At 46.3% G+C, this 9508-nt stretch overlaps 1 protein-coding gene across 2 annotated transcripts in view; it reads left to right on the top strand.

Moving 5' to 3' along the window:
• Window positions 1-1300: 1300 nt before the first annotated feature.
• The window catches only part of ccdc15 (coiled-coil domain containing 15), a 33643-nt gene continuing 25435 nt past the window's right edge, over window positions 1301-9508 (top strand). The window contains exon 1 of one of the 2 annotated variants that reach the window (XM_085968095.1): window positions 1301-1556. In XM_085968095.1, coding sequence (XP_085824221.1) covers window positions 1386-1556 — 171 coding nt within the window. In that variant the 5' untranslated portion in view covers window positions 1301-1385. The remainder of the gene's footprint in view (window positions 1557-9508) is intronic. The other variant, XM_085968094.1, reaches the window with a different exon arrangement.

Below are 9508 nucleotides of genomic sequence, written 5' to 3'. Positions count from 1 at the left end.
CCCCAGACGCTGTGCCTTTTTGGCCTGAATGCAGCCCGGCCCTTATCACCAGCCGCGATCGATGTCCCCGCGCTGCGCCTTTTGGCCCGAATGCGGCCCGGCCCTTATCTCCGGTCGCGATCGATCTCACCGCCCTTATTCCTCCGTCTTCCCTCCCCGTCTGTACAGCCAACGTGGCCGACTTTCTGCTCGCGTCGCTGACCGGCTTACCCACCACCGAGGTAGAAGGAAGATAGCTGACTGCCGCTGATGGAGGCTTCGAGTTCAGGATATCTTCTGCACTCCGGGTTCTCGATGCCTGCCGCGCGACGTGTCTTCCAGCAGGGTGATGAGGGTGGATGCCTCTCTTCGACGCCCGTTCTGTGGACGAAGCCGCCGTGGATATAAACTGCCGCAGGGTAAGAATCGGACTCGTCGCCACTGTTAAGTCTGTGTGTTCTAGTTGTATTTAAGATTAATTACTGACACAGACTACAAGAATAACGTTTCAACAGGTCTTTACTAGTTGGAGGTCAGGGCTATACTAACAGCAATATCACTACACAGTACTTATATACCGGTGGTCACCACCGGTATTACGTATACAGCAGCCAGAGAAAGTAGTACATCTCTTAAGGTGGAACAGGCTTAAGTTCTCTGAAGGTGGAACAGGTTACATACACCACATAGACGACTCTAGATGAGGTGTTCTCTTTCGCTGAAGCAATAAACAAATAAACTGTAACTTAAAGCATGAAAGGAAACAATAAATTAAAATTTGGTTGCCAGGAGTGATGATGCACTCCAGTCCCTGCGGTGCCCACCGGTTGCAGAAGGCCGGCGGACACCCGTGCTCCATCTCCAGAACCACCTGGGCGCGAAGGTGGGCTAGATGAGGTGTAAATGCCAATGGCAAAACCATCAGCAGCTGCCATATGAGAGAGAAAAAGAAAAAAAATATTCCTAACTTGCCTGGCATCAAGCTCTCCTTAATGTCTCTTAATCTCTCCTGCCTTCCAGCCTATCACAAGCCTTCCATTTTGTTCTTTCATTCCCCTCCCCATTTCCCAGCCCCTACCCTTGCTTAAAAATCTGTTCCATTTCCTGCTTTTTTCCAGTTCTGACGACTGGTCATCAATCTGAAACGTTAACTCTGTTTCTCTCTTCACAGATGCTGCCTGACCCGCTGAGGATCTCCAGCATTTTCAGTTTTTATTTCTCCTTTACCAAGATGGCCGTCGCAATCCTATTGGTCAGCTCAGTGCATTGCGGAGATTGGAGCAGGTCCCGCGAGAGTTGGGGAGAGGTCTCGCGATAGCGAGTGGCGGTTGGGCTTGAATTGCCGGCGGGAGCGGAGAGTGGGCCCGGCCCGTCCCGTCCCGTCAGCGGCACTCTCTCCCCTCCTCATGCCGCTGAAGGCACCGTGCAGGCGGGCCGCGACAGCCCCGGCCCGCGGTGATGGCTACTCGCGCTCCCGCGCGGCCCGGGTGCTGGCCGAGCGGAACCAGGCCGTGGTGCCGGTGGGAGCCTGGGTGGAGAGCGCCAGGGAGCGGCCCGGAGAGCAGAAGCCGGCGTTTGTAAGTACTAGGGGGTGGGGGAGAAATAAAGCGCAAGGTCGCGGGCTGTGGCGGAGCCTGGGGTTTGCAGGAGGGTGCGGGAAACACACAGCAGGTGGCTGTACTCCGGGGGTTTGTAGGGACAATATTGTCAATAATAAAAATGAACGGTTTCTGATCCTAATCATTCACGAACCCGAAACCTTAACCTCTGACATTAACCACTAGCCCTAAGCTGTCAGCCTTCTGAGCCAGCAGGTTTTGGGTTCCAGCACATTGGTTAAGAAGGCAAATGGTATGTTGGCCTTCGTAGCGAGAGGGTTTGAGTACAGGAGCAAGGATGTCTTGCTGCAGTTGTACAGGGCCTTGGTGAGACCACACCTTGAGTATTGTGTGCAGTTTTGGTCGCCTTATCTGAGGAAGGATGTTCTTGCCATGGAGGGAGTGCAGTGAAGATTCACCAAGCTGATACTTGGGATGGTAGGAATGATGTATGAGGAGAGATTGGGTCGATTGGGCTTATACTCGCTGGAGTTTAGAAGAATGAGAGGGGATCTCATTGAAACTTATAAAATTCTAACAAGTCTAGACAGACTAGTGTAAGAAATCACACAACACCAGGTTATAGTCCAACAGCTTTATTTGAAATCACAAGCTTTTGGAGCGCTGCTCCTTCTTCAGGTGAAGTGGAGAAATGCATAAAGACACAGCTTATATAGTCAGAGAATCATGTCAGATGTTTACAGGTAACCTTTCCAACTGCCATTTATCACACCTCGGCAGAGAGATAATCACAGCAGTCAAAGGTGTGAATGGTGTCCAAACAGGTCAGTCAGGGAAACATTACATCAAAGAACAATGAGGTGGGGTCACAAGGGGTCAAATATTGCAGATGCTGGGGTCTGTATGAAAAACAAAAAAACAGACAAAAAACATTTTTTTTGGCTGGAAATCACAGCAGGTCCAGCCGCATCTGTGTAGAGAGAACAAGCCAATGTCGACTCGAGTCTGGATGACCCTGCATCAGGTGGGGTTACATGTAGCGTGACATGAACCCAAGATCTTGGTTAAGGCCGTCCTCATGGGTGCGGAACTTGGCTATCAGTTTCTGCTCGACGATTTTGCGTTGTCGTGTGTCTCGAAGGCCACCTTGGAGAATGCTTACCCGAAGATCGGAGGCTGAATGTCCTTGACTGCTGAAGTGTTCCCCGACTGGGAGGGAACACTGCTGCCTGGTGATTGTTGCGCGGTGTCCGTTCATCCGTTGTCGCAGTGTCTGCATGGTCTCGCCGATGTACCATGCTCCGGGGCATCCTTTCCTGCAACGTATGAGGTAGACAACGTTGGCCGAGTCACATGAGTGTGTACCATGTACCTGGTGGGTGGTGTCCTCACGTGTGATGATGGTATCTGTGTTGAACATGCCCCGGAGCATGGTACATCGGCGAGACCATGCAGACACTGCGACAACGGATGAACGGACACCGCGCAACAATCACCAGGCAGGAGTGTTCCCTCCCAGTCGGGGAACACTTCAGCAGTCAAGGACATTCAGCCTCCGATCTTCAGGTAAGCATTCTCCAAGGTGGCCTTCGAGACACACGACAACGCAAAATCGTCGAGCAGAAACTGATAGCCAAGTTCCGCACCCATGAAGACGGCCTTAACCGAGATCTTGGGTTCATGTCACGCTACATGTAACCCCACCTGATGCAGGGTCATCCAGACTCGAGTCGACATTGGCTTGTTCTCTCTACACAGATGCGGCTGGACCTGCTGTGATTTCCAGCCAAAAAAAATGTTTTTTGTTTTTCATACAGACCCCAGCATCTGCAATATTTGACCCCTTGTGACCCCACCTCATTGTTCTTTGATGTAATGTTTCCCTGACTGACCTGTTTGGACACCATTCACACCTTTGACTGCTGTGATTATCTCTCTGCCGAGGTGTGATAAATGGCAGTTGGAAAGGTTACCTGTAAACATCTGACATGATTCTCTGACTATATAAGCTGTGTCTTTATGCATTTCTCCACTTCACCTGAAGAAGGAGCAGCGCTCCGAAAGCTTGTGATTTCAAATAAAGCTGTTGGACTATAACCTGGTGTTGTGTGATTTCTTACATTTGTCCACCCCAGTCCAACTCCGGCATCTCCACAACATAGACAGACTAGATGCAGGAAGGATGTTCCCGATGGCGGGGGAGTCCAGAACCAGGGGTCACAGTCTAAGGATAAGGGGTAAGCCATTTAGGACTGAGATGAGGAGGAATTTCTTCACCCAGAGAGTGGTGATCCTGTGGAATTCTCTACCACAGAAGGCAGTGGAGGCCAATTCATTAAATATATTCAAGAAGGAGTTAGATATTTTTCTTAAGGCTAAAGGGATCAAGGGATATGGGGAGAAAGCTGGGCCACCAGACTGATCCCCAGTGTCAGGGCTCTGAGTTATGGAGAAACCTGGGCTTTCAAGCCTGCAAAGGAGAGATGGTCTTTCAGAGGTGTACATTTTTTAAAAATTTGTTTGAGATGTGGGTGTCGCTGGCAAACCCAGCATTTATTGCCCTTGAGAAGATGGTGGTGAGCTGCTGCCTTGAAACGCTGCAGTCCATGTGGTGAAGGTACTCCCACAGTGCTGTTAGGTCGGGAGCTCCAGAATTCTGACCCAGCAACGATGAAGGATCGGCGATATACTTCTAAGTCAGGATGGTGTGTGACTGGAGGGGAACTTTGAGGTGGTGGTGTTCCCATGCACCTGCTGCCCTTGTCCTTCTAGGTGGAAGAGGTCGTGGGTTTGGGAGGTGCTGCCGAAGAAGCCTTGGCGAGTTGTTGCAGTGCATCTTGTAGATGGTACACACTGCAGCCACGGTACACCGGTGGTGGAGGGAGTGAATGTTTAAGGTGGTGGATGGGGTGCCAATCGAGCAGGCTGCTTTGTCTTGGATGGTGTCGAGCTTCTTGTGTTGTTGGAGCTGCGCTCGTCCAGGCAAGTGGAGAGTATTCCATCACACTCCTGACTTGTGCCTTGTAGATGGTGGAAAGACTTTGGGGAGTGAGGAGGTGAGACACTCGCTGCAGAATACCTAACCTCTGACCTGCTCTTGTTGCCACAGTATTTATGTGGCTGGTCCAGTTAAGTTTCTGGTCAATGGTGACCTCCAGGATGTTGATGGTGGGGGATTTGGCAATGGTAATGCCATTGAATGTCAAGGGCAGTGGTTAGACTCTTGCTTGTTGGAGATATGGTGTGGAGATGCCGGAGTTGGACTGGGGTGGACAAATGTAAGAAGTCACACAACACCAGGTTATAGTCCAACAGCTTTATTTGAAATCACAAGCTTTCGGAGCGCTGCTCCTTCGTCACCTGACGAAGGAGCAGCGCTCCGAAAGCTTGTGATTTCAAATAAAGCTGTTGGACTATAACCTGGTGTTGTGTGACTTCTTACATTTGTTGGAGATCGTCATTGCCTGGCACTTCTGTGGCACGAATGTTATCTGCCACTTAGCCCAAGCCCAAACGTCGCCCAAGTCTTGTTGCATGCGGGCATGGACTGCTTCATTATCTGAGGAGTTGTGAATGACACTGAACACTGTACAGTCATCAGCGAACATACCCATTTCTGACCTTATGCTGGAGGGAATGTCATTGACTAAGCAGCTGAAGATGGTTAGCCTTAGGACACTGCCCTGAGGAACTCCTGCAGCGATGTCCTGGGGCTATGATGATTGACCTTCAACCACCACAACCATCTTCCTTTGTGCTAGGTATGACTCCAGCCAGTGGAGAGTTTTCCCCCCTGATTCGCATTGACTTCAGTTTTACTGGGGCACCTTGATGCCACACTCAGTCAAATGCTGCCTTGTTGTCAAGGGCAGTCACTCTCTCCTCTGGAATTCAGCTCCTTTGTCCATGTTTGGACCAAGGCGCTAATGAGGTTGGTAGCCGAATGTTCTTGGCGAAACCCAAACTGGGCATCAGTGAGCAGGCTATTGGTGAGTAAGTGCCGCTTGATAGCACTGTCGATGACACCTTCCATCACTTTGCTGATGATTGAGAGTAGACTGATGTGGCGGTAATTGGCTGGATTGGATTTGTCCTGCTTTTTGTGGACAGGACATACCTGGGCAGTTTTCCACATTGTCGGATAGATGCCAGTGTTGTAGCTGTACTGGAACAGCTTGGCTAGAGGCACTATTAAGGGAATGGTGACAACAGTACAAGGAAATGTAGATTTAGAATAGTAAAAGGTAAATTTAGGTCTATCAGGAAGCACTTTTTACACACAGTGATTAACACATGGAACAGGCTCCCAGATAACCGTACAAAAGCAAAATACTGCAGATGCAATAGTGGAGACAGAAAAACTGCAATTAAATACATTTAGTATCATTCTGAATGGAGGAATTAAGATGGGCTGAATGGCCGCCTTCATCTGTAGTGATCCTGTGGAGTGATGTGCAACTACAATCTGCTTAATTTGAAGCCCGTTTCTTGCGTGAAAAAATTTAAATCAGCCAGCAATGTGGAGAGTTTCATTGAAACCTCTTGTGCGCCACCATTGGGGCATGGCTCCAGCCCCCTTGTCCCATTCTCTGGAATTCCCACCCTAAATCCCTCTGCTTCTCCACCGCTCTCCTTAACGCCCACCTCTATTGGTCAGCCCTCCTAATATCTTCATTGACTCAGCATCCTTTATTTTTATTATGCCGTTGTGAAATGCCTTGGGACATTTATCTATGTTAAAAGTGCTAGTTGTTGAAATGACTTGCTATACTGCTGCACGGTATAAGCTATGCGATACAAATTCCAGTCATTTCATGAAATGGTCTGTGGTTGTGCGTTGCTTCCTGCTAACAGCACATTCGGCAACAAAATTGTCAACTCCGTTTGGCAAAGAGAGAAGTTCCATCAGGACTATTAGCTTAGTTGTACTTCTGGTCTAACCGGGTGCAGTTGTCTTTAAACTGATGTGTCCCTGAGGATATTTCCTGTCCCAACTTCCAAAAGACTATGCTAATAGCCCAAAGGCCAGCAGTGCTATTATGTTAGAAATTGTCCTTTTAATATTACTATGTACTCAAAGTCAGAAATATTAAAAAATGAAGGCTGCCAGTGGGCCATTCCTGCTCATCTTTCCAGTGAAACGTTTCAAGATGAAGGCCCACCACCTTCTCGAGGGTAACTAGGGATGGACCATAAATATCGGCCTGGATAGTGACGCCAATATCCCAAGAATGAAGACAAAAAAAATTGCAGGATTGTTATCACAGATGGACGGAAATCTGATACCTCAGTCTCACTTGGATTCCGCTAGCTATCCCACTTTGAAAAGCTGTGAACTGGGGCTCCACCATCCCGATAAATTGACGGGGCTAATATTTTACACAGATTTGTCAATATTGGGAAAATGTTAAGTGAAGATTTGATTTTTTTAAATAAGTGGAAATCTAATATCTGCAGTTTATTTTTTTAAGAATTTGATAGACATTTTAAGCTAAAATAGAGTTTTTTGGGGGATGTTTTACAAGTTACTTAGTGAACTGTCAACATCTGGGTCAGTGATGCTATTTTGAATGGTTGAGAGTGACATCACATACATTTAAGCTGCTATTTTTAGATTAGTATGTCAAAATAGGTCCCATTTTAAAATCAAACTGAGTGATCCAATATGAATGAGTAAACTGATTCACATGATTGGTGACACGATAGTCACATTTAGTTCCTGTGCTACAAGTATTTGTGTTTTTGGAAATAAACACACTAAAACTGGCTGAAAACCATATTGCAGTAGTTCAAAATACAGATATTGCATCTATTGTAGTCCACACTTCCCGGTGATGAGTTTTTAGAGAAGGCTGTTTCTGGTTGTTGGGAATTCAACATACGAGGACTTTGATAACTTGAGCCTTATGAGATAATTGTTGTTTTGAATGAAGTGCTTTTCTTGTGAATAATTTTGAATCTGCTGCGCCACAGAGGGAGCTTTCATGCTAAAGCTTAAATTTTGGGTGACTTTCCAGCAAACACAACATGAAACATCTTGTCCGTAAAGGTTTGGCATGTGAGTTTATGCTTATCGAGCTGGGACCGTGAGATTGGCCGTGTATTGGATGTAAATTTGATTACCTTTTCCTTCCATCCTTGGAAACTCATCTGGAAATTTTGCAGTTTAGAGCAGTTCTCAGATATGTATCTATGATGAGCTGATTTGAGTTGGTCAGTCCTCATTAAGCTAGCCATAGACATTGTGTTCTTTTACCCACTACAATACAGCCACTCGAATCACTCTCTCTTTTATTTGTATCTTCCTAATTCAGATTTGGCCTTCTAAATGTTTTTTTTCCTGACAGGATCTTGCAGAATATTGACCTTTAGCCATGGAGGTGATTATTGCCTTGCCCAGTTCAATTTTCTTACTTTAATAGAATTGTTACTGCTGCAGGCTGTTTCTAGGAGTAGGCCATTCAGCCCCTCGAGCCTGTTGTGCCATTCAATTAGATCATGGCTGATCTGTGATCTAACTCCATATACCCGCCTTTGGCCCATATCCCTTAATACCTTTGATTAACAAAAAGCTATCGATCTCCGATTTAACATTTACAGTTGATCTAGCATCAATCGTCATTTGCGGAAGAGAGTTCCAAACTCCTACTGCTCTTTGTGTGTAGAAGTGTTTCCTAATTTCACTCCTGAAAGGTCTGGCTCTAATTTTTAGACTATGCCCCCAAGTCCTAGAATCCTCAATCAGTGAAAATAGTTTCTATCTACCCTATCTGTTCCCCTTAATAGCCTGAAAACTTTGATCAGATCACTCCTTAACCTTCTAAATTCCAGGGAATACAACCCTACTTTGTGTAATCTTTCCTCATAACTTAACCCTTAAAGTCCAGGTATCATTCTGGTAAACCCACACTGCACTCCCTCCAAGGCCAATATAAGGTGTGGTGCCCAGAACTGCTCACAGTGCTCCAGGTGTGGTCTAACCAGGGTTTTGTATAGCTGCAGCATAACTTCTACCCCCTTGTACTCCAGTCCTCTAGATATAAAGACCAGCATTCCATTAGCCTTTTTGATTATTTTCTGTACCTGTTCATGACATTTTAATGATCTATGTACCTGAACCCCCAAGTCTCTTTGGACCGCCACTGTTTCTAGCTTTTCACCATTTAGAAAGTACCCGGTTCTATCCTTTTTAGGTCCAAAGTAGACGACCTCGCATTGGCCTACATTGAAATCCATTTGCCACAGTTTTGCCCATTCACTTAATCTATCAATTTTAGTAATCTTTGTAATTTTATGCTTTCATCTACACTGCCTACAACACCGCATATCTTTGTGTCATCGGCAAATTTGGATATATGACTTTCTATCCCATCATCTAAGTCGTTAATAAATACTGTGAATAGTTGAGCCCCCAACACAGATCCCTGCGGGACACCACTAGTCACATCCTGCCAATTAGAGTACCTGCCCATTACCCCTACTCTGTCTCCTGCCGCTCAGCCAATTTCCTAACCAGGTCAATAATTTGCCCTCAATTCCATGGGCTTCTACTGTAGATAACTGTCTCTTGTGAGGGACTTTATCAAATGCCTTCTGGACGTCCATATAAATAACATCCATAGACTTTCCCCTGTCCACTACTTTAGTCACCTCTGCAAAAAATTCAATCAGGTTTGTCAGGCATGACCTACCTTTTATAAATCTCTCATCAACTGAACATTTTTGAGGTGTTCAGTCACCCTATCCTTAACTATGGAGTCTAGCAATTCCCCCACAAGAGGTTTGGCTACCTGGTCTCTTTACTCTTGATCATTCTGTCTCTGATACCAGAATTCTTTTGCAATTGTATGTTGTATTGAGCCTCTGCTTTTGTATTTTTAATGGCCAACTTTCAGAAGTATTAACTGAACATTAGTCTCGTACACTGCAAGCAGCTTATGGATATAAAAAGAACAACTTATTTTTATAAC

This window comes from Somniosus microcephalus, chromosome 26, assembly GCF_052327205.1.
Source record: "Somniosus microcephalus isolate GS21.2 chromosome 26, FLI_Smic_1.0, whole genome shotgun sequence".
NCBI lineage: Eukaryota > Metazoa > Chordata > Chondrichthyes > Squaliformes > Somniosidae > Somniosus > Somniosus microcephalus.
Note: the sequence above shows the minus strand (reverse complement) of the source record. Positions and strands in the feature narration are given on the sequence as shown.